The sequence below is a fragment of the Sorex araneus genome, chromosome 6, assembly GCF_027595985.1.
Source record: "Sorex araneus isolate mSorAra2 chromosome 6, mSorAra2.pri, whole genome shotgun sequence".
NCBI classification, from domain to species: Eukaryota; Metazoa; Chordata; class Mammalia; order Eulipotyphla; family Soricidae; genus Sorex; species Sorex araneus.
Genome location: NC_073307.1, coordinates 157,133,939 through 157,158,158, shown reverse-complemented (window position 1 = coordinate 157,158,158; position 24,220 = coordinate 157,133,939). Strand labels below are relative to the sequence as shown.

The 24,220-nt window shown below is 38.9% G+C and overlaps 1 protein-coding gene and 1 pseudogene across 1 annotated transcript; one reads left to right on the top strand and one right to left on the bottom strand.

The window, feature by feature from the left end:
* On the bottom strand, nucleotides 1–23,374 carry LOC101552786 (olfactory receptor 1440-like). Its single transcript, XM_055143790.1, has 2 exons — nucleotides 23,297–23,374; nucleotides 1–963 (listed from the first exon to the last, which is right to left on the bottom strand). The coding sequence occupies exons 1-2, from the start codon at nucleotides 23,372–23,374 to the stop codon at nucleotides 1–3; spliced, it is 1,041 nt and encodes a 346-aa protein (XP_054999765.1).
* Nucleotides 17,025–17,097, top strand: LOC129406151 (small nucleolar RNA U3; annotated as a pseudogene).
* Nucleotides 23,375–24,220: the final 846 nt, after the last annotated feature.

Below are 24,220 nucleotides of genomic sequence, written 5' to 3'. Positions count from 1 at the left end.
CTATTGAGATAAAAATCTTGCCCTCTTCATTACCCTTTTAAGAGCCTCTTTGATTTCCTTGTTCCTCAGACTATAGATAAGAGGATTCAACATGGGAATAACATTAATATAGAACACTGACAGAAACTTATCCTTACTCTTGGAATGATTAGAAGAAGGACTCAAGTACACAGAGAGGCATGTGCCATAGAAGAGGGTGACAACTGCGAGGTGGGAGGCACAGGTATTGAAGGCCTTGAGACTGCCTCTAGCTGAGGATATTTTCAGAATGGAAACTGCAATAAAAATGTAGGATAAAAGGGTAAAGAGCATAGAACCAAACCCAAACAATAGAGCCACCAGAAAAATCATGACTTGGCAAAAAAAGGCATTGGAGCATGATAAGGAAACAATCTGGGGTAACTCACAGAAGAAATGTCGAACGATGTTTGGACCACAGTAATAAAGATTAAAGCAAGGCACTGTCTCAGCTAAACAACTAAGAAAACCACTTCCAAGGACTGCAGTAACCATTTTGCAACAGACGTTAGGGTTCATAATGGCTGAGTACTGCAGAGGGTTACCAATGGCCACATATCTGTCATAGGCCATGGTGGCTAAGAGGCAGCACTCAGACAGACCCATCGAAGCAAACATATAATACTGAGTAGCACATGAAACAAAGGAAATCATCTTTCTATCCTTAAAGAAATCTGAAAGCATCCTTGGGCTAACGGAAGTCGTATAGCAGATATCTATGAATGACAGGCAGCTGAGAAAAAAGTACATCGGTGTGTGCAGGTGAGAGTCCATTCTGATTAGGATGATCAGACCCAGGTTTGAAATTAGGGTCACCAGGTAGATCACTAGGAAGAGAGGAAAGAGAATGAGCTGCAGATCTTTTTCACTTGTGAGTCCCAAGAGGACAAACATGGTAACGGAGGTGTGGTTTCTATATCCTTCCTTAGAGATGCTTTCAGACATCTGTTGAGGAAAAGATGAAAGAAAATATTCAGACTCAAAACACCAAATGGAGGGCTAGAGAGAGAGTGTAGCAGGAAAGAGACTTCCTTTGCACATGACCAATATTGGACAAATCCTTGAAATCACATGTTTTCCTTAGGGATGATCCTTGAGCACAGAGCCGGGAGTAACTTCTGATCACTGCCATGTGTGAGCCAAACACTTCACTCAATCACCCAACAAAGAAAAACCAAAACAGAATTCTTATTATTTTCTCTAGCCCGCTAGTTGACTCTAAGTATAGTTTTATAACCTTGGATCTAATATTGTGTCAATCTGTACATCCCATGGATAATCTCCAATCTTTTAGACGTTTTGGGAATGTATAAATTTATCACACATTTACAAAAGAGCAACAACAACAACAAAGCAACGAGGTCAAATTTGGCATAAAACTTAGACACTTCTCCACAGACACATATAAAGAATGTTCTATATCCCTTATCAGGAAGAAGAAAACCAAAAAGTTAACTGTAGCATGCCAATTCACACCTGTGAGAATCACATAAGGCAAATATTGAAATCAGTCTTGGCGAAGAAGTGGAGAAAAGTGAATTCTGTTGCACAATTGAGGTTTAGTGTAAGCTGTTGACTGTGATATCAGTTGGTACAACCACTGTGGTAAATGTCATGGAGTTAAACATATTGAAATGAAGATTCCATATGTTTCCATAGTACTACTCTCAGGCACTTATTCAACATGTAAGAAAACATTTATTAATCCATATGCTAATAAGAACATCATTTGCAACTGCTAACCAAAATGTCCATCAACAGATGGTCAGTTCTAGAAGCTGGTGCATATTATTTTTGGAATGTTTTATCATTAAAAATGATAAAATACATTTTGAAACAAATAGATGGATCTTGAGTTGATTATCCTGAGAAATAAGTCATAAATTGAAAAAACATAATTATACTGAAGGACAATCCATATTGGTAGTATGTAGAATATAAATAATTACAGCAATTGAATGGAACAAAATAGTAAAACTGATCAAAGAACCATATGCACAGAACTATGTGGAATTAATGACACTGTTCCTAATCTGAGTAAGTATAATGATCATGTTTGTTCTCTAAATAATGCCAGATTCATGACTTCTCATTAAGAAATTTTGATTTCACATTTTTTTTGCTCACCTTTGAGTTCATCATATATTTCATTCACTTTTCTTCTTCTAAGATGCCTAAATTTTCTTTTGTTTCAGATGTAGGTGCTGTTGATTCACCCTTTATTTTTCCCTCACATAATTATAGACATAACATATTCATCTCTCCACACTCATTTCCACTGGACCCTGCAGAAAGAGGAGGAGGAGGAGGTTAAAGTGGAGGAGGAAGAGGAGGAGGAAGAGGAAGAAGACGAAGAAGAATAGAAGAAGAAGAAGAAGACCAACAAGAAGAAGAAGAACTAGAAAGAAGAAGAAGAAGAAGAAGAAGAAGAAGAAGAAGATGAAGAAGAACAAGAACAAGAACAAGAAAAACAAGAACAAGAAGTAGTAGAGGAAGAGGAAGAAGAGGAAGAAGAAGAGGAAGAAGAAGAGGAAGAGAAGAAGCAGCAGCAGAAGAAGAAGATGAAGAAGAAGAACAAGAACAAGAAAAACAAGAACAAGAAGTAGTAGAGGAAGAGGAAGAAGAGGAAGAAGAAGAGGAAGAGGAAGAAGAGGAAGAAGAAGAGGAAGAGGAAGAAGAGGAAGAAGAAGAGGAAGAGAAGAAGCAGCAGAAGAAGAAGAAGATGAAGAAGAAGAACAAGAACAAGAAAAACAAGAACAAGAAGTAGTAGAGGAAGAGGAAGAAGAGGAAGAATAAGAGGAAGAGGAAGAAGAGGAAGAAGAAGAGGAAGAGAAGAAGCAGAAGCAGAAGAAGAAGAAGATGATGAAGAAGAAGAAGAAAAAGAAGAAAAAGAAGAAGAAGAAGGAGGAGGAGGAGAAGGGGGAGGAGGAAAAGCAGAAGAAGCAGGAGAATTAGGAGAAGGAGAAGGAGAAAAGATGGAGCAGATGGAGAAGTAGAAAAAGAAGAAGGAGAAGGTGCAGGAGAAGGAGGAGGATAGGAGGAGGACAAAGAGGAGGAGAAGAATAGAAAAAGGAAGAGAAGGAGGAAGTTGATGATGAGGGGTGAGGAAGAAGAGGGGTGAGGAGAAGAGGAAGATGGTGGGGAGATGGGGAGGGTGAGAAGAAGAAGATGCAAAGGAAACATGAAATGTGGTCTGTATTTTTTTGGGAAAGATCATTAATCCTTTCTAACATTTAATTTTCTGAATGGGGAAAATTTTGTAGGCCAGGAAGCAGTCTGAAGAGCTCTGTTGAACACTTTAGTAGAGACAAGATTATTCTCAGAAAAGCAGTGTTCCATTTATTCTGGACTGATTCTTTTTTCTTATTCTAGAGGCTAGCATGGTAATAGATGACACAGAGACCTACTCAAATCTGGATGGCTCCCAGAGAATTTGCTGAGGTCACTAAAGAATAGAACTGATAAGGTAGTACAGAACTCTAAAATAATTCACAGCTCTTTGAGTCTTAGTTCCGTTTTTTTTTCTTTTTGGGTCACCCGGCGATGCACAGGGGTCACTCCTGGCTCATGCACTCAGGAATCACTCCTGGCGGTGCTCAGAGGACCATATGGGATGCTGGGATTCGAACCTGGGTTGGCCGCGTGCAAGGCAAACGCCCTACCCGCTGTGCTATCACTCCAGCCCCAGTTCTTTTTTTCTTAAACAGATAAGTTAGAGGCAGTGTAGATCCACTTTATGCTATGACACTGTCCTTCAACAGATTTTGCTTTACATTTACATACAAAATAGGGTCTGGAAAGGACCCCTATAAAATTTAAAAATTAAAATTTAAAATTTAAAGACAATGATAGTGACATCAGTGTACACATTTTGATTTCTTTCTAGATCATAGGTGCTTACATTCTTCAAAGCAGTGTCTAATAACTCACCTAAGAATTCTTCAAAGTTCTACGTTCCTGTGATACAGGTTCTTTTTACTTGTAGTGTCCGCAGGATTCAGAAAAGTTTAATGGATGTTTCTTTTACTGCTTTGAGGGGATCCTCATTAGTGTTCTAAGAGACTTAGGGAGTGAACTTGAGGGGAGTCAACAATCTTTTGTTAATGATGTTTGACTCACTGAAACTCCAGAAATCATCTTAGTGTGGAAAAAAGAAGCCTTAAATATTCCTGAACCTGCTCCACCACATCTAAGGAAGAAAATGGGAGGACAACTACCATGAAGCAGAGCAATTAACATCGCAAGCTGACGATGACCTCTCCTGGGTACAGAGGCAGATGAAGTTTAATAATTGGTCTCAACAAGACATTCCTTTATGGCATTATTCTTTTGAGACTTCATCATATCAAAAGTCCTTTCACCCTGGAAGAAATATGGGTCTGTTATAAACAACACTTCCAAAATTTTTGTTTGTTTGGTGGTCACCACTGGCAATGCTCAGGGCTTATGCCAGGCTCTGTATTCAGAGATCTCTCCTGGGTGGTGTTTAGGGAATTATCTGGGGTGTCAGGAATCAAATGCAGATCAGTCACATGCAAGGCAAGTGCTTGACCAGACCTATCTCTTCAGCTCCTCTGCTGACCTTTTAAAAGTGAAATAAATTTATATCACCAAAACATATTCATAATCATCAAAGAACCTCTGAAAAATCTACTATGAACCTTCAATGGTGTTTCTTCAGTAGAGGATCGTAGCTTTCCACATTCTTATTTGAAACAGTTCTTTGGCTTTAAGATTTTTCCATAAAAATTTACCATATTTATTTATTATTTTAAAAGTAAATAACTAAATTTGTATTATCTTAAAATAAAATAAGTATTTACATTTTATTAAATTACGAATAAAATCATATCATTATATTTAAGAATGAAATAATCTAAGTAATTTTATTTAGATACTTAGATTTATAACATTGTTACTTAGCCTTTTCCTAAAAACATCGTACCAGAGAGCCCACTTCCCTCTCTCAGAGTTCTGTATATCCCTCCTGCCATGAGAGCTCAGTTCTCTAGACAAATTCATCAGTTTTGATGACTTTGACCACTTGATGTTCTCTTACTATCTTTGCTTTTCTCTCTTGTGTTAGGAATAATCACTCTTTCTGATTTTGGTGGCACACCCCGGAGTTATCATGGTTTATTCCTGACTCTGTGCTCAGGGATCACATCTAGAGAGTTTAGGGGACCTGATGTAGCACTGGGAGGGCAGCCAGTTTGGCCACATGCAAGGCTAACACCTTACGGGCTGCACAATAGCTCCGTGCCCCACTCTGTGTCTTCAATTGGGTTGCGGTGACACCTACACAGATGTAGATGTATAACGCTAAACTGGTATTCCACTAAATAGTAAGTCAATGATAGCACTGTTAGCCTTGTCGTCCAGTTATTCGTGCTTGTTGCTCAAGCAAGCACCAGTAACATCTCCATTGTGAGACTTGTTGTTACTGTTTTTGGCATATCGAATACGCCACAGGGAGCTTGCAAGGCTCTGCCATGTGGGTGTTTGCCTTGCATGAGGCCGACCAGGGCTCGATTCCTTCGTCCCTCTTGGAGAACCCAGCAAGCAAGTTGTTTTTAGTAATTGGTTGGTCCCTCATAAACTGCATATACTTTTATGGATGTGAATTTGTCCTGTTTTACGTATACCTTGATTAGTAAGAAATTACCTTTGCTGTCACTTCTAATCTTTTTCAACCTGAAATCTATATTCTCCGATACTAGTACGGCCACCCCGTCTTATTTTGAGGGAGTTGTTTGTTTGAAGGATTGGTTTCTATTCTTTGACTTTGAGTCTGTGTTTGCTCTGACCATTCAGATGTGTTTCTTGTAGGCAGAAGAATGCTGGGTTCAGTTTCTGAATCCATTTTGTCACTCTGTGTCTCTTGATGGTTGTATTCAGACCATTGATGTTGAGCGAGATTATTGTCATGGAGTTTTTGCCATCTTTCTGTAGGAGTTTGTTGTGCTTGCAGGGGGTTTTCTTTTTCTTACAGGAGCCCCTTTATTCCTTCTTTTAAGTTTGGTTTTGAATCTATGAAGTTAATGAGCTGTTGTTCATTCATGAAATTGTGTATGGATCCTTTGAGTTTGAGTGAGGCCTAGCTGGATAAAGTAAGAAGCTTCTGTACCTCAAAAGAAACAGTGAGCAGACTACAAAGACAATCTTCAGAATGCGAAAAGTTATTCACCCAATACCCATCTGATAAGGGGTTAATATCAAGGATATACAAAGCACTGGTTGAACACTTTAAGAAAATATCCAACCCCATAGGAAAATGGGGCGATGAAATAAACAGAAATTTTCTCAAAGAAGAAATCCGAATATCAAAAGGCACATGAAAAAATGCTCTTCATCATTAATCATCAGGGAGATGCAGATCAAAACAACAATGAGATATCATCTCACACCAGAAAGACTGGCCCACATTCAGAAAAACACAATCAATCGCTGTTGGCATGGATGTGGGGTGAAAGGGACTCTGCTTCACTGCTGGTGGGAATGCCGACTGGTTCAGTAAAAAATTAGAAATTGAGCTTCCATTGGACCCAGTAATACCAGTCTTGGGAATATATCCTAGAGATGCAAAAAAGTATAGTAGAGATGACATCTTTACTTGTATATTCATTGCAGCACTGTTTACAATAGACAGAATCGAAAAAACAGTGTTCAAGAACAGATGACTGGTTAAAGAAACTTTAGCACTTCTATACAATGGGATACTATGCCACTGCTAGAAAACATGAAGTCATGACATTTGCTTATCAGTGGATGAACATGAAAAGTATCATGTTAAGTGAAATGAATCTGAAAGAGAGGGACAGACATAGAAATATTGTACTCATTTGTGGAATATAAAGTAGAAGAAAGGGAGACTATCACCCAAGGATAGTAGAGATAAGTATCAGGAGGTTTGGTTCATGGCTTGGAAGCCAGCCTCACACGGTGGGGGAAAAAACGCTCAGCTACAGAAGAGAACACCACGTAAATGATGCTTGGAGGACATGCTTGGGATGTGAGATGCATGCCAAAAGCAGACTATATGAGTCTTGCTAGTGGTTTATCAATCTTGTTTATTTTCTCGAAGAACCAGCTCTTGGTTTCATTGATCTTTCAGATAGTCTTTTTGGGTTTCCATGTCATTGATTTCTGCTCTAAGTTTTATTGTCTCTTTCCTTCTGCCTGGTTTGGGATCCTTTGTTGGTCCTTTTCTAAGGTCTTGAGCTGTGAGGTCAAGTTATTTGTGCGGGCCCTTTCTTCCTTCCTGAGATATGCTTGGAGAGCTATAAATTTTCCCCTTAATACAGCTTTAGCTGCATCCCACAGGTTCTGGTAGCTCGTGTCTTCATTCTCATTTGTTTCCAGGTACCTTTTGATTTCTTCCTTGATATCCTTCCTGACCCACTCATTGTTCAACATCGAGCTGTTTAATTTCCAGGTGTTTGATTTGGTTTTCTGCATCTGTCCATGATTAACTTCAATCTTCAGTGCATCATGGTCTGAAAAGATAGCTGGTACAATGTCTATCTTGTTGATTCTGTTGAGGTATGTTGTGTGGCCCAGCGCATGGTCTATTCTGGAAAATGTTCCATGTGCACTGGAAAAGAATTTGTATTCCTTTTTTGGGGGGACATAAAGCCCTGTATAGATCTATTAGCCCTCTCTCTTCTATTTCTTCCATCAAATCCAGTATTTCCTTGGTGAGTTTTAATCTTCTTGATCTGTACAGAGATGATAGGGCGGTGTTGAAGTCTCCAACTACTATTCTGTTGCTCACAATGTCCTTCTTAAGGTCTTTTAGCAACTATAGTAGGTATTTAGCTGGTCTCTCACTGGGTGCGTACACGTTTAGGAGTGTGATTTCTTCCTGCTGTACATATCCCTTGATTAATAAAAAATGGCCTTCACTATCCCTTCTCATCTATTTCAACCTGAAGTCTATGTTGTCCAATACTAGTAAAGCCACCCCAGCTTTTTTTGAGGGAGTTGTTTGCTTGCAGGATTTTTTCTATCCTTTGACTTTTAGTCTGTGTTTGTTCTGCCTATTCATATTTGTTTCTTGCAGGCAGCAGAATGTGGGGTTCAGTCTCTGAATTTATTTTGCCAGTCTGTATCTCTTAATTCGTGAATTAAGACCATTGACATTGAGAGATATTATTGTCATGGGGTTTTGTGCCATCTTTCTGTAAGGGTTTGTTGTGCTTGTAGGGTTTTTTCTTGTCTTACAGTAGCCCCTTTAGTCCTTTTTGGTTTGGTTTTGAGTCTATGAAGTTCCTGAGTTGTTTATCACCCAAATAGTGTATCATTCCTTCTAGTTTGAATGAGAGTTTGGCCAGATAAAGTATTCTTGGTGAAGCGTTCATTTCATTGAGTTTTTTCACTATATCCCACCACTGCCTTTGGGTTTGGAGGTTTTCCTCCAATAGGTCTTCTGTGAATCTAAGGGGTTCTTCTTTGAATGTGATTTCCTTCTTCAACCTTGTTGCTTGCAGCGTTGTGTCTCTATCCGTTAGGTCCATCATCCTAACTATGATATGTCTTGGAGTTTTTTGTTAGGGTCTCTTTTAGCTGGCACCCTACTGACTCCTTGAATCTGGATGTCTGCATTCTCCAGCTCTGGGAACTATTCAGCAATGATTTTTTTGACTGTGGCTTTTTCCTTGGGGTTGGTTCCCTGACCTTCTGTTACTCCGATAATTCTAATGTTTTTCCTCTTGAAATTATCCCCTAGGACTCTGATTCTCCCTAGAGCTATTTTGAGGTCTCTCCCCATTGATTGTTGTTGCCTGTAGGCTTTCTGCAGCTAATCTTCGAGCTCACTGATTCTCTCTTCAGCTGTACCCATTCTATTGTTGAAGGCACCCACTGAGTTTTTTAATTTATCTACGGAATCCTTTATTTGTGATATTTTCTTTTGTAGGTTTTTTATTTCCGCTCTCATTTCTTCCCATAATTTCTCGGCTGCCTGTTGCATCATTTCTGTCAGGTCCTCCTTTAACTTGTCAATCTTTCCATTGAGTTCATTGAGCATCTTCAGGTTTTCACCTCTGAATTCTTTATCGAAGAGCTCAAGTTTGTAGGAAACGTCTATTGAGGCATCTGGACTCCTTTCATTGTCCTCTCCTTGTGGCGGGGATTTGCGCTGTTCCTCCATATTGTTGTGGTTGTATGGAATAGGGACCTTCAAGTTCAGCTCTGGTTGTGAAAAAGGATTTTGAATGGGCTTGGTCAGTGGTGATCAATTTTTTCTGTACCCCCTCTAGAACATGTCCCTCTCTGATGTTCCTCTATTCTTATGTGGGGTTTTAAGTGATGTTTTTGAGAATGGGCTCCTTTACCTTTGGCTTGAAGAGCTGCTTATATTCATTGGTAATTTTGAAAATTGGAATTAGTAGAAACCTATTGGTGAACTGTTTTGGGGACACCTAAGATGATACTCAGGGACATACGTGATGGACACTGAGATGTACCGAAAAATTGCTTGGTATTTTGAAAATATGTATGGCCGCGTGAGGGGCCGCTGGCTCAGGAGGAGGCAATGCCCATTTTTGTTCAAATGAAAAGGGGGACATCACAACAGAAAACAATGAAATTCGAAAGATCATCAGAGACTACTTTGAAATTCTGTATGCCACGAAACAAGAGAACCTAGAAGAAATGAATAAATTCCTGGATTCCTATAATCTCCCAAGGCTGAACCAAGAAGACCCTGAGTACCTGAATAGTCCTATTAATATCAAGGAAATTGAAACAGTAATCAAAAGTATTCCAAAAAACAAAAGCCCAGGTCCAAACGGATTCACTAGCGAATTCTTTCAAACATTTAAAAAGGACCTATTGCCAGTTCTTCCCAAGCTTTTCCAGGAAATTGAAGAAACAGTAACCCTCCCAAACAGTTTTTATGAGGCTCATATCTCCCTAATACCAAAAGCAAACAAAGACACCACAAAAAAAGAAAACTACAGGCCAATATCCCTGATGAACACAGGTGCGAAGATTCTCAACAAAATATTAGCAAATAGAATTCAACAACTCATCAAAAAGATCATGCACCACGACCAAGTTGGATCCATCCCAGGGACGCAAGGATGGTTTAACATCTGGAAATCAATAAACATTATCCATCATATCAACAAAAGATAAAAATCATATAATCACATCAATAGATGCAGAGAAAGCATTTGACATCATCCAGCACCTGTTTGTGATGAAAACTCTCACCAAAATGGGTATAGGAGGAACCTTCCTCAATACAGTCAAAGCTGTTAACCACAAGCCTCTGGCAAGCATCAGAAGAAATCAAGCTCTCACTATTCGCAGATGATATGATACTATACTTAGAGAACCCTGAAACTTCTAAGAAGAAACTCCTAGGAACAATAGACTCATATAGTAAAGTTGCAGGCTATAAAATCAATACCCAAAAGTCCATGGCTTTCCTATATGCAAATAATGAGAGAGAAGAAAGCGACATGATAAAAGCAATCCCTTTCACAATTGTGCAGCAAAAAATCAAGTACCTTGGAATCAGCTTAACTAAGGAGGTAAAGGACTTGTATAATGAAAACTAAAAAACGCTACTTCAGGAAATAAAAGAAGACATGAGGAAATGGAAAGACATCCCCTACTCATGGATTGGAAGAATTAATATAGTCAAAATGGCAATACTCCCCAAAGCATTGTACAAATTCAGTGTGATCCCTATAGAGATACCCTTGACATTCTTCAAAGAAATGGAGCAAGTGCTCCTGAAATTCATATGGAACAATAAGCCCCCACGAATAGCTAAAGCAATTCTTGGTAAAAAAGAAAATGGGAGGAATCAACGTCCCCAACTTCCAACTCTACTACAAAGCGCTAGTCATTAAAACAGCATGGTACTGGAACAAAGGCAGAGCTGCAGACCAATGGAACAGGGTTGAATACTCTGACACACACCCCCAAATATATGATCATCTAATTTTTATAAGGAAGCAAGAAATGTGAAGTGGAGCAAGGAAAGCATGTTTAACAAATTGTGCTGGCAAAACTGTACAGCTACATGCAAAAAAATGGGCTTTGATCTCCACCTATCACCATGTACAAAAGTCAGATCAAAATAGATTAAAGACCTCAACATCAGAACACAATCCATAAGGTACATAGAAGATAAGGTCGGCAAAACCCTCCACGACATGGTAGCCAACAGTATCTTCAAAGCCTACACACCACTGGCCAAGCAAGTGAAAACAGAGATAAATAAATGGGACTATCTCAAACTAAGAGCTTCTGCACCTCAAAAGATACAGTGACCAAAGTACAAAGACAGCTTACAGAATGGGAAAGGATATTTACTCAGTACCCATCCAATAAGGGGTTGATATCAAGGATATACAATGCACTGGTTGAACTCCACAAGAAGTAAACTGCCGACCCAATCAAAAAATGGGGTGATAAAATGAACAGAAAGTTTCCCAAAGAAGAAATCCGAGTGGCTGAGAGGCACATGAGAAAATGCTCGACATCACTAATCATCAGGTAGATGCAGATCAAAACAACAATGATATATCATCTCACACCCCAGAGACTGATCTACATCCCAAAAAACAAAAGCAACCGGTATTGGCGTGGATGTGGGGAGAAAGGGACTCTCCTTCACTGCTGGTGGGAATGCCTACTGGTTCAGCCCTTTTGGAAAACAATATGGACGATTCTCAAAAAATTAGAAATTGAGCTTCCATTTGACCCAGCAATACCACTCCTGGGAATATATCCCGGAGAGGCGAAAAGGTATAGTAGAAATGACATCTCTATTTCTTTGTTCATTGCAGCACTGTTTACAATAGCCACAATTCTGAAAAAGCCAGAGTGCCCAAAACACATGACTGGTTAAAGAAACTCTGATACATCTACACAATGGAATACTATATAGCTGTCAGAAAACATGAAGTCATGAAATTTGCATATAAGTGGATCAACATGAAAAGTATCATGTTGAGTGAAATGAGTCAGAAAGAAAGAGACAGACATAGAAAGATTGCACTCGTATGTGGAATATAAAGCAGCTGAGAGGTGCAAGCTTGCAATGATGCAATTTCTGGCAGATATTTCTCTGGACTTAGTTACCAAAGTACTAAAATACAGAAATCCAGAACCATGTGGCCGCTAGTGTGGCCACTCGAACTCGTATCTCTTCATTCCCAGCAATAGAAAACAAATTATCAAATGCTTCCTTTTCAGCAGGTCCGACTTTAGGGGAAAGAACCTCCAAACAATAATAGTGAGTTTTTTGTTGAAATATTGAATGTAATCAAAGTAAAGTGAAAGTAAAGTGAAATTTATCAGTTACACAGGAGGGGTGGGGGGGCTGGGGAAGTGGGGTGGTGGTGGGAGGTATACTGCGATTCTTGGTGGTGGAATATATGCACTGCTGAAGGGATGGGTGTTCAAGCATTGTATAACTGAGACTTTAACCTGAAAACTTTGTAACTTTCCACATGGTGATTCAATACAAGAATAATGTTTTTTAAAAAGTAGACTATAGACAAAACTTGATGGCCATTCAATAACTGCATTGCATAGCACAAAACCCTAAATGAGAGAGAGATTAAAAGGAAATGTGCCTGTCACAGATGCGGCCAGGGAAGTATAGGGGATGGGAGGGATCTTGAGAACATTGGTGGTGGAGAACGGGCACTAGTGGAGGGATGGGCACTAGATCCATTGTATGACTAAAACATAAGCACAAAAAATTGTAAATCTGTAACTGTACCCACGGTGATTCATTAAAAAATGAATGAATAAATAAATAAATTTTTTTAAAAAGTAGGGCAAACTTTGTTGAGATCTTTTCTCATTGATGCGATATACAAAATCACATGCACAGTTTTCCAACCTAATTATAACAAATAACCTCAAAAAAACACAAATTAACTTGATATACTTGTGATGAATAATGTATGCTCCTTTTAAAATGATTTACAAGTCATTCCCATGGTAGAGTACTAGCACATCTTTCTGTGTTTTCATGTTTCTACAGATGAAGTCAATGCAGAGTATGAATACCAAAACCACTTGGATGAAAGTATACCTCCAACAGAAGTGACTTTTAACTCAAAACTTGTGGCTTGAATTTTGATTTTGCCATTTTATGCACATAAGCATAAGAAATGCCTCAGCTTCTATTAATCATTATATCCTGGGTTAGAAATCAGCTCCATGACAGCTTGAGGAATGCTGAGAGTGGGAAAGCCTGTCTTCGGAAACTCTCAAGCTCATTCATTAACGCGGTTTGGCATGAGCCTCAGGAAATCACAAGTTAACATCCATGCTCGAAAAGCTGTGCAGAGATGCGATAAAGGAAGCCCTCAAAGAGAGAAGAGCAGCAGTGTTGGCTGATGTGGCAGAAGCCGGGAAAAGTATTCGCAACGTTCGCCTGTCTGTAGCCAACTAAAAGACCAGATGACTGCCCTCCGATGTCCTGATGGATCTATCACATCTTCCAGAAGGACAATGGAGAGGATTATTCATGACTTCTACTCAGATCTCTTCGATAGCGATGTCCACCGACCCACATACCAAATTTCGTAGGATGGATATGTTGTCCCCAATGTCCTCCCTTCTCAAATCTGACATGCCATTCCGTTAGTAAAGATGCATTCATCACCCAGTCAGACAAGGTCAAACATCAACACCTGAAAAATCTGCTACAGTACTTGTCAATACACTGGCTAGGCTCTTTACATGCTGTCCATATGCAATGTTCTGTCCCAGTGAAAAACTAGCAGGACTATTCTTTTGTACAGAAAGGGAGACATCCATGACATCGGCAACTATAGCCCAATCTGCCTGTTGTCCATCGTCTACAAGTTGCTCACTCAAGTCATACTGAATAGAATAGGCAGAACAATAGATTAAGGAGAACCATATGAGCAAATGTAGTTCTGAAAAAGATTCACCATGATCGACCCTATCCACAGAGTGACCAATCTCATTGAAGTTTCGCAAGAGTTCAAGATGCTGCTCTAACATTCATTGATTTAAAAAAGAGCTTCGATTCTGTTGAGACTGACACAGTCATCGAAGACCTAACCAAACAGGGCATTCGAACTCAGTACATCAATATCCTCTGAGAGCTGTATTACAGATTCACCACCAGGATCTCACGATTCTACAAGGAAGTGATCATTGACGTAAAGAGAGGGATTGGGCAGGGTGATATCATTTCATCGAAACTCTTCAGTGCCACCCACGAACATCATGCGATGACTGGAATGGGAAGCAATGTGAGTGAAGATAGACAGTTGGCAATTACACCACTTCCGCTTCGCTGATGACATCGTTCTCATAACATCAAGCATTAGCCACGTGGCACAAATGCTGGCTGACTTTGACCTCGAGTCTGGAAATGTTGGACCGCAGCTGAATCTCAGCAAAACATAAAAAACGAACTAGCCTCTGACGTTCCATTTGCTCTTAATGGAACAAACATCTCTGAATGCAGCAGCTCTGTGTACCTGGGTCAAGAACTCAACATGAGGAACGACTTGGTGCCAGTACTGCACAGGAGGAAGAGAGCAGAGTGGAATGCCTTCAGAGTATCAAAAAAGAAGATAAGAGGATGAAGAAACTCTGGCTCTCGGGCATATCTTTTGGACTCCATCATTCTTCCTGCACTAACATACGCCTCAGAGACCTGGGTCCTGGGAAGACAGGTTGAGACCACTAATTAGGTATCCCAAAGAGGAATTGAAAGAACTCTGCTTGCAGTATCACGTTTCACTCATGTGAGAGTAGGAATCCAGAGTTCCGAGTTTCATCGAAGATAAGAATGAGGGACGCTGTCTCGTTTGCCAAGGCATCAAAAATCAGATGGGCTGGACAGGTAATGCGATTTAGAGATGACTGCTGTACTAGAGCTGTTGCTGACTAGATTCCTCGGGATGTCAAAAGACCACGTGGCCCCCATCAGCAAGATGGTCATACTTCTTCGTCAAAACCCTGAATGAACGGTTTGAGGTTCCTCCTGTTCCTAGAGTGAGCAGATATCCTTAGGCTACACTAGCATGCAACTGGGACAAATGGAGACATAACTGGCACCCACAGGAGCAAATTGAAGATCAATGGGATGACAAGTGATACTAGTGATCCTTGGTTAGAAATCAGGTGTAACAGTAACACCTATATTTTAGATGCAAATAAGTAGGTTTTATTCAGTGTCTAAGTTATGCCTCAATAATTTTTATCTAAAAGCATCATTAAATCTTTTGCTTTTTTTTGTGGAGTCGGTCATACCCATCAATTCAGGAGTTACATGAAGATCCAGATTCCCTATATAAACCTCACAAAAAGACCATAGTTAACATAGTTCTATACTTAATTCCTCCCTACTGAAGAGCTCCTTCTCGTTTCTCTTCTACTTTCAATATACTTTTCTACTTTCCAAACTGGAGTTTGAGCATCTTTATTTTTCAATATTTTGTCTCTTGAAAATACTGAAGTGCCTGGGTTTCGTGAACCAACAGAGACCCTGGCCACTGCTTCTGTCTCTCCTGCATCAATACCCTCCAGATCCTCTGGGTTTTTGCAAACTGCAATTTTATGTTTTGTGGGAATTCATCCCCCTAATAAAAATGAAAAGCAACCCAATAATGGAATATGCCCCTTGGTAAAATAGTTTAGGTCTTAGAATGCAAAACTGCACTCAGATAAGAATAGAATAATTTTGTTGGCTGCAAAGATGTTCCAGCTTAGCATAGAATAAGACCATTTAGGGTCTTTTAGATGCCGTGGAAACATGGGCAAAAATAGAACAGGAAATTGTCAAGACTTGAGGTTTTAAGGATGCCTTCTGGTAGTTATGTAAAATACCCCAAATTCTGATCTACTTATTCAATGTTGATGTGCTCGTGAACTGTCCTTAATGTCTCTGTCAACAAATGGTACATCTTCAGGGTCCCTGAATGAATGATTTGAGGCTCTTTCTGTTCCTGGAGCAAGCAGGTATCATTGGGCTGCACTAGCATGCGACAGGGACTAATGGAGACATTACTGGTGCCTGCTCGAGCAAATCAAAGGTCAACGGGACTACAAGTGATACAAGTGATGCTAAATCTTTGCACAAACTTCTTCACATAGCCCTTATAATATTCTTGAATTTCACAGAATGAGACAATACTGGTACTAATTTTTTAGTTGTTTAATTTTATTCAGAGATACAGTTCATGGATGACTTGATAACTTGATATATATATGTGTACATTCAAACTGATTACCACAAAAACACAAATAGCAGCACATAGTTTAAATTTTACTTCTTATGATAGTAATTCTGAGAACTATACTCACAATATTCTATATTTTATTCCCAGTATTTAGTGATAATGTAAATGGAAGCCTAGAAATTTTGGACACATTACCCACTATCTCATTCACATCTACTGCCTCTGGCAATCATAAATCTATTTTTTGACCTTTTGAATTTGTTTATATTTAGATTTTACTTAAAGTGAGATCATGAAATACTCTTTCACAGAGTGATTTCACCTAGCATATCACTCTGCTTGCCACTAGCTCAGTATTTTCATTTTATCTGAAAAACATTGATATAAATGTGAACCCCTATATTTAATAATATAAATTTATTTCAGAGTTACAAAATCAGTCCATATTATAGTTTTGACATCTAATTATATAATGTGATTCTATATACTGTATCACTGTCACTTTCACTGTCATCTCGTTGTTCATCTATTTACTAGAGCAGACGCCAGGTCAATTCATCTCAGCCCTGTGATTTTAGCAGCCTTTCCTTACTCGTTTTTCCCAACCATTAGAGGCTCTTTTCAGGGTCAGGGAGTAAGACCTGTTATTGTTACTGTATTTGGCATATTGAATACACCATGGGAATATTGCCAGGCTCTTCTGTGTGGGCAGATGCTCTCGATAGATTGCCGGGATCTCCAAGAGGCATATATATTTATACATATATAAATTTATATGTATGTATATATATTTCCCTTTATGACAATGTGTCCATACTTTCAGGGATCATTTCTATAGTATGTTACTAGAGAAGTTTCTCTGATCATGTACAGCAGTGACTCTATATACACACATATAAATATATACATACAATGATTCTCTCATTTATCTATCATTTGGACACTTAAATTGCCAAGAGAGAATGGACAAGTGTTTGGATAATGTTTGCCAATAGTACACAAAGGGGCGTGGGTACTGAGGTCTGTGATTTTTCATGCCTGTGGATATATACAAATGAATTTGGTAGAATATAGGCAGTAAGTTTTTATTTAGACGTGTCACCCTAAGCAGTAGTCAGAGGATCTCAGTCATTCCTATGTCCTGTGCTCAGTGATGTGGATATGCAACTCACTTCTCAGCTGGTGGAGTTGGAAGACACTAGAGTCATCCTGGAGATTGTCCGCGGCCACGAAGGCCATACATGGTGTTTAGGGACCATACGGTACTGGGGTCAAACTTGAGCTCTTATTTTTTTGCTTTTTGGGCCACACCCGGTGATGCCAAGGGTTATACCTGGCTCATGCACTCAGGAATTACTCCTGGCGGCATTCAAGGGAACATATGTGATGCCGGGAGTCGAACTCGGGTCAGCCGCGTGCAAGGCAAATGCTCTACCTGCTGAGCTATCCCTTCAGCTCCTTGAGCATTTCTTTTATAATATAAATTATGTCTCCAGCTCCAGTTCTGTACCTTGAACTTTCAGAGGATCTCTTTACTATTTTCCTCTGTGCTTGTAGCACCTTACATTCCCAAATTCATGCACAAAGCTTCTCATTATATACGTCTTACCATTTGCTAGCCCTTGTAGTTTTGGTAATAAGAGATTACCAAATCCTAAGAGATGTTTATTGATATCCCACTATAGTTTTTGATTTACATTTTCCTGATGATTAGTGAATGTGATTACCTTTACATGTTCTGTTGGCCGTTGTCTTCTTTGGAAAACTGCCTATTCAGGATGGATGCCAAGTTTTTAATTAGATAGTTTTATTATATTAAGTTGTAGAGTCTTTTAGCTTTTTTGAATATTAATCTTACCTCTTCTCAGAGACATGGTTTGTATATATCTTCTATTTTATATATTATAATATTATTCTAACTTTGGTACATCTACACAATGGAATACTATGCATCTGTTAGGAGAGATGAAGCCATGAAATTTGCTTTTAAGTGGATAGACATGGAGAGTATCATGCTAAGTGAAATGAGTCAGAAAGAGAGGGACAGGTATAGAAGGACTGCACTCATTTGTGGAGTACAAAATAACTTAACATGAGACTGACATCCAAGGACAGTAGATACAAGGGCCAGTAAGATTGCTCCATAGTTTGAAGTCTGCCTCATGAGCGGGGTGGGTGGGGAGAAGGCAGCTGGTATAGAGAAGGGATCACTAAGAAAATGATGGTTGGAGGAATCTGTCAGGATGGAAATATGTGCTACAAGTAGAAAAAGGAGCAAGAATGATAATCGCTCCCTATCTGCGCTGTAAAGCATAATGCCCAAAGTAGACAGAGAGTATGGGGAATACTGTCTGCTATAGAGGCAGGGGGAGGGTGGGAAAGGGGGGGTATACCCGGGATATTGGTGGTGGAGAATGTGCACTTGTGGAGGGATGGGTGTTTGATTATTGTGTGATTGTAACTGAAACATGAAAGCTTGTCACTATATATCACAGTGATTCAATAAAATAAAAATATTTTTAACAAGAAAAAAATAAAAAATTTTATTCTACACATAAGAATAATATTAATTATGCAAGAGGTTCCTTGAAATGAATTAAATGAGTTTGTATATATATAAGCATTCAAGTAATGTCTCGTACATTCTAAATGCTCATTATGTGGTATAATTTCATTTTTACCATTCTACTTTAATGAATTACTACCCTTGATCATAAAAATAAAATGTTTTGTTAATTTGATAGAAAAATAATCTGTGCAATGGCTTTCAAGCATTGCAAAGTGGTCAAAGTGTAGACTTAAAAAGGGTTAAGAGCATCTTCATTACTCATCAAACTTTTAATAGTTGTTTTGGGGGATGGTATACCAGTTAGTTCTCAGGGCTTACTCCTGACTCTGCTCAGGGATCATTCCGGGCAGGGCTCTGGAGAACCATATGTGGTGCAAGGGTATCTAATTGGCCTTGCAAACACCTTAGCTGCTATAATATTCCTCACATTATGGCATTTAAAAATTATCTATTTGATTGAGTCACAGTGAAATACACAGTTACGAAGCTATATATGATCAGGTTTCAGTCATACAGTGATACAACATCCCTCCCTCCACCGGTGTCCATTTACTACCACCAATGACCCCAGTTTCTATCCTGCCACCCTCCCTCCCACCCCAGCCTGCCTCTATGGCTCTATGCCAGGCACTTTCTTTCTCTCCACCCCCCCTTTCCTTCTGGGCACTATAGTCAACAACACAGACACTGAGAAGTCCTCATGTTGGTTCCTTTACCTCCTTGAAGCATACAGTTCCTATCCAGAATGATCATTTGCACTGACATGTTTTGAGGAGCCTCCCAAGCAGTGCTCATAGGACACAGGATCTACAGTCTTACTCAAATGGATGAGTGGGCCTTGTCAGTTCAGTGTTCTGCTCTGCCTATGCAGAACTGCTCAAGCCTTGTGCTTCTGGGTTCACCCCCCTGTAGGCCCCAAGGGGAGAACACAGTAGCAAGGATGGGACTGGGCACCTGGCGAGTGTAAGGCATGCACTCTCATCCTTTAAGCCATCGCCCCAGCTCCTTACTCATGAGAACCCCCTTCTCCACTCTTCTCTGTGTAGTCTTCAGTTCACTGTGATGCTCTTCTTAAAACTCATTTTTTGTAGCCAATCTTAACTATATAAATGAATTATGCCTCATGCTTTGGTATTAGTGGGGCCATGGTGACTGCAAGAGTCTGGTTTTGCTGCTGTTATAGGGTCAGTGATCAGGTGATGGTTTGAGAAAGAGCCTTTTTTGGCAACAAATAGGTTGGTTGGGTGATGCTGGACTTCTGTCCTCCAAGAAACCATCTGCCTTGCAGGGGCACAAGAAGGCTTTTTGTAGAGAAGGAGAACATGAAGTAGATTTGTAGAAAGGGGGTGGGTTGTGGGCCAATGGGTGCCAGAATGAACAATAAAGTTTTCAATTAGCAATGATCACTCCTCAGATAAACCTCGTGGCAACAATACCGCCACTGTGCAAAGCTAGAATGAACAATAAATTCCCCTGTGGGCAGACTGTGTTGTCAGCACACTCTGTCGTATCTGTGAAACTAAGCAAAGCAAAAAAGTTAGACTGGGGTAGGTAAGAAAGGACAGTTTTCTTTGCCTACACAACCCTTTTGTGTTCTTATACTGATTTACTTAATCATTTCTTTATGCTAGTTTCACGATCACCATCTTTCAGTACATTCCACATGAATATAGAGTCAGAATATGTCCTTATAAATATCTTTGTTTGGCCACATGTATATTTGACAGTAGTAAAACTCTGTATGTTTTTGACTTATTTTTGAGTGGAGCACACAGAAAACCATTCAGGTACTACTGCTGACTCAGAACTTGGAGTTTACAGGGGACCATGGGGGTCAGGGATTGAAGTGGAGCCTTCCACATGCAAAGTATGTGCTCCCATTCTTTGAACTATCTTTTTCCCAGCCAATCCCCTTTTTAGTTTTAATTTTTGGAGAAGACAGACATCAAGTGTTTTGCCAGTTAGCTAACTACTACAGAAAAATGACATTCATTACAAGTCAATAATTCTAGTACATAAGATGTGGTTGGCTTGTAGGAAGCAAAGGCAAAATGAAGTTTATAGAAATCCACATGTAAATTCCCCACATAAGTGGGTATTTTTTTATGAGTTTGATACAGCCATGCCCTAAAGATTCTTTTGGTAACTAACTTCTTTTTGTCACTAGTTCTTTTGGTGGTTAATAGAATCAGGTATCTCATAGGGACAGAACATCTGCCTTACATGCAGCCTATCTGGGTTCAATCTTTAGCATCCAAAAAGGTCCACTGAGCCTACCAGTATAGATTTCTGGGTAGAGAGCAAGAAGTAATTCTTGAGCACCATTGATGTGGCCCCAAAACAAATGACCAAAAATTGTATCAGACTATATCTATGCAGATTTGCATCATACATTAGCAAAACATGACAGCTATATGAATTATAGACTAAACCAATTTGTAAAGTGGTAATCATTTAACAATATCTACAGATATGAAATCAGTATGTTCTGTCCATTTCACTGACACAGTTGTTATATCTCAATAAGACTGGCTAAAGAGAGGTTTATTGCTGATATAGTCTCATTCTATGAAATGGTATTTGAAAAAATTCCTGTAAATATCAGCAAACCATTCAATATCCAACAATAGTTCAAAAGGTGTTGCATTGATCCCACGGGACAATTGGCACTGGTGGAGAGATGGGTACTTGAACATTGTATGTCTGAATAGTAAGCAGGAATGTTTGCAAATCTGTAACTGTAAATCACGGTGATTCGTTAAAAAAAAGAAAAATGCAGTGTTGCCTTTCTAGCTTGCAGATAACCATGAATGTAAACTGTACCTATGGATTGAAAATGGGGTGGGGGTAGAATATAATGGGCAAATTTGAACAAATTTCTGAGACATAATATATCCCAAAAACAGTCCATTTTTGTGGTGTAGATTTAGACAAGGCAAACTGTCTGGGACCACGCAGACATAAATCATGAAATCATGAAAAAATTAGTAAATAATTTTCAGTTTATTTTTACTTTATTAAAATATACTAGGATCAAATCAATACCTGCCAAAAAGTAACAAACTCAGGTAGATCTTTATCTTTTAAGAGGGCGAGAGAAAATATTTAAGCTTGCAAATAAAACAAGATAAATACATGTGCGGATGGAGGGATGCAGATAAATACACTTGAGGATAGAGGGATGCAGTCAGGATGTTAGAGCACATTCACCGGTTTATAATAAAGAGCATGAACTGGATATGTTATGAATATAAATTATTCTCTATTAGATGAAGAGACCTTGGCCCTACGCAAACAGGATGAGAATGCTATTAGGGTCCCAAAGAGGAATCGAAAGAGCTATGCTGGGAATCTCATGTCTCACTCAAGTGAGAGAGGTAATCCGGAGTTCTGACTTCCATCGACGGTCAAAAATCAGGGACGCTGTCTCGTTTACCAAGGCATCAAAAATCAGATGGGCTGGTCATGTAATGAGAGTCAGAGATGACCGCTGGACTAGAGCTGTTACCGACTGAATTCCACGGGATGTCAGAAGACCTTGTGGCTGCCCACCAACTAGATGTTCAGATTTCTTCGTCAAATCTCTGAATGAACGATTTGAGGTTCTTCCTGTTCCTGGAGCGAGCAGGTATCATTGGGCTGCACTAGCTCGAGACAGGGACAAATGGAGACGTTACTGGCACCTGCTCGAACAAATCGAAGATCAACGGGACTACAAGTGAAACAAGTGATTAGATGAAAGAGTATATTAGTAAATAAGCAATTGTAATTTTAAAATACTAGTCATTAGAACAGACATTAAGCTCAAATTGACAAGTATTCTAGACACTGATAATATACTATGATTGTAAAATTTGACTGGCATCAAAAATAAATGAAAACTGGAATATTGATAGGGATTTAATATTTGAGAAATTGAATGTTTTAAATTATAGATTATAATTTCTCCCATAAATGATATTTTATATCAGTTTTGCTGTCATAAAAATAATTAGAACATTGCATGCATATGCATTTGTATAATCTTTGGAAGAGAATGAGATTTTTAATTTTTTTATTATTATTTTTTAAATTTTATTTACTTATTCATTTATTTTTAATTAGTGAATCACTGTAAGGGTACAGTTACAGATTTATACATTATTCTGCTCATGTTTCCCCCATACAAAGTTCGAGAACCCATCCCTTCATCAGTGCCCATTCTCACCACCAGTAAACCCAGCGTCCCTCCCACCCTCCCCAGTCCCATCTCCCCCCACCACAAACTGCCACTATTGCAGGGTGGGAATGAGATTTTTTAGACATAGATAAAACCAAAAAGTGATACGGCAATTAGAAATTTGTTACAATAGAGAACCCAATTAAGAGTACTTTTAAGAATGTCTATTAATTTTTATGTCTACTTCCGTTCATGTTTTATGATTTGTAAATCATAAAATCATACTTTTGTTACTGGTGCATGCTTTTCAATGCACATATATCAACACAACACTTAGCCACGTGCACCAACCTGTCTTATCAAGGACCCAATGTTGCCGTCTTTAACTCCCCAATCCACCATCTCAGTTGTGTTGCTCAGTTCTGCCATTGTGTTACCTTTGTTCTTTTTGTTGCACCTTTCTGATGTATCTTTAATTCCCACAACATAAGAATACTTATTAAAGCTACACTTAGTGATTGTGAAGTAGAGCTATAAAAATTGTTTAAAAATCATTGTAATGTCTTTTAATATAAAAGCATAAGTTAATAAAGGAAGGAAACATGTAAGTGCTAAATGTAGTGTATTTCTAAAAAATGACCCTGATATTATCTATCTCACTCTTACCCTCCCTTTCTCTTTCATCTTTATCAAATACACACATACATTCACTTTCTCCATTGCAGTGTAAGTGTATTAAGCATTCATTTAATGTCTAAAAATAATTTCACATGCTTTATTTTTTCTCTATATTTATAGATGTATAAAATCCTTAATGAATTTATATAAGTAAATAAAGGGAAACTGATGAAAATAACAATCTATGTTCCATAGTGAACTTCTAATTTCTTTACATTTATATACAAGAAATTCTATTTTCATTACTTAGACCTTGATTTTGAATTAGATCATGGAAACAAGCTTTTATTTATATTTATTTATTTTTTTCACCACACCCACTTGCTTACAGCTTACTCCAAGTTTTGTGCTCAGGGATCCTTCGTATCGGTGCTCAGGGGACCATATGTGGTGCCGGATATCAAACCTGGGGTGCTCCATGCCAGGATGTGCCCTACACACTGTGCTATCAATCTGGGATCATAGAAACAAACTTTTAAAACCAACTTCAACTATGATAATATTACCTCACAACTAAGAATGATAACATAAGGAGTAAGAAAGCAGAATGATTCATTATTATGTCTACCTGACTGTTATTATAACTGACAATAGATT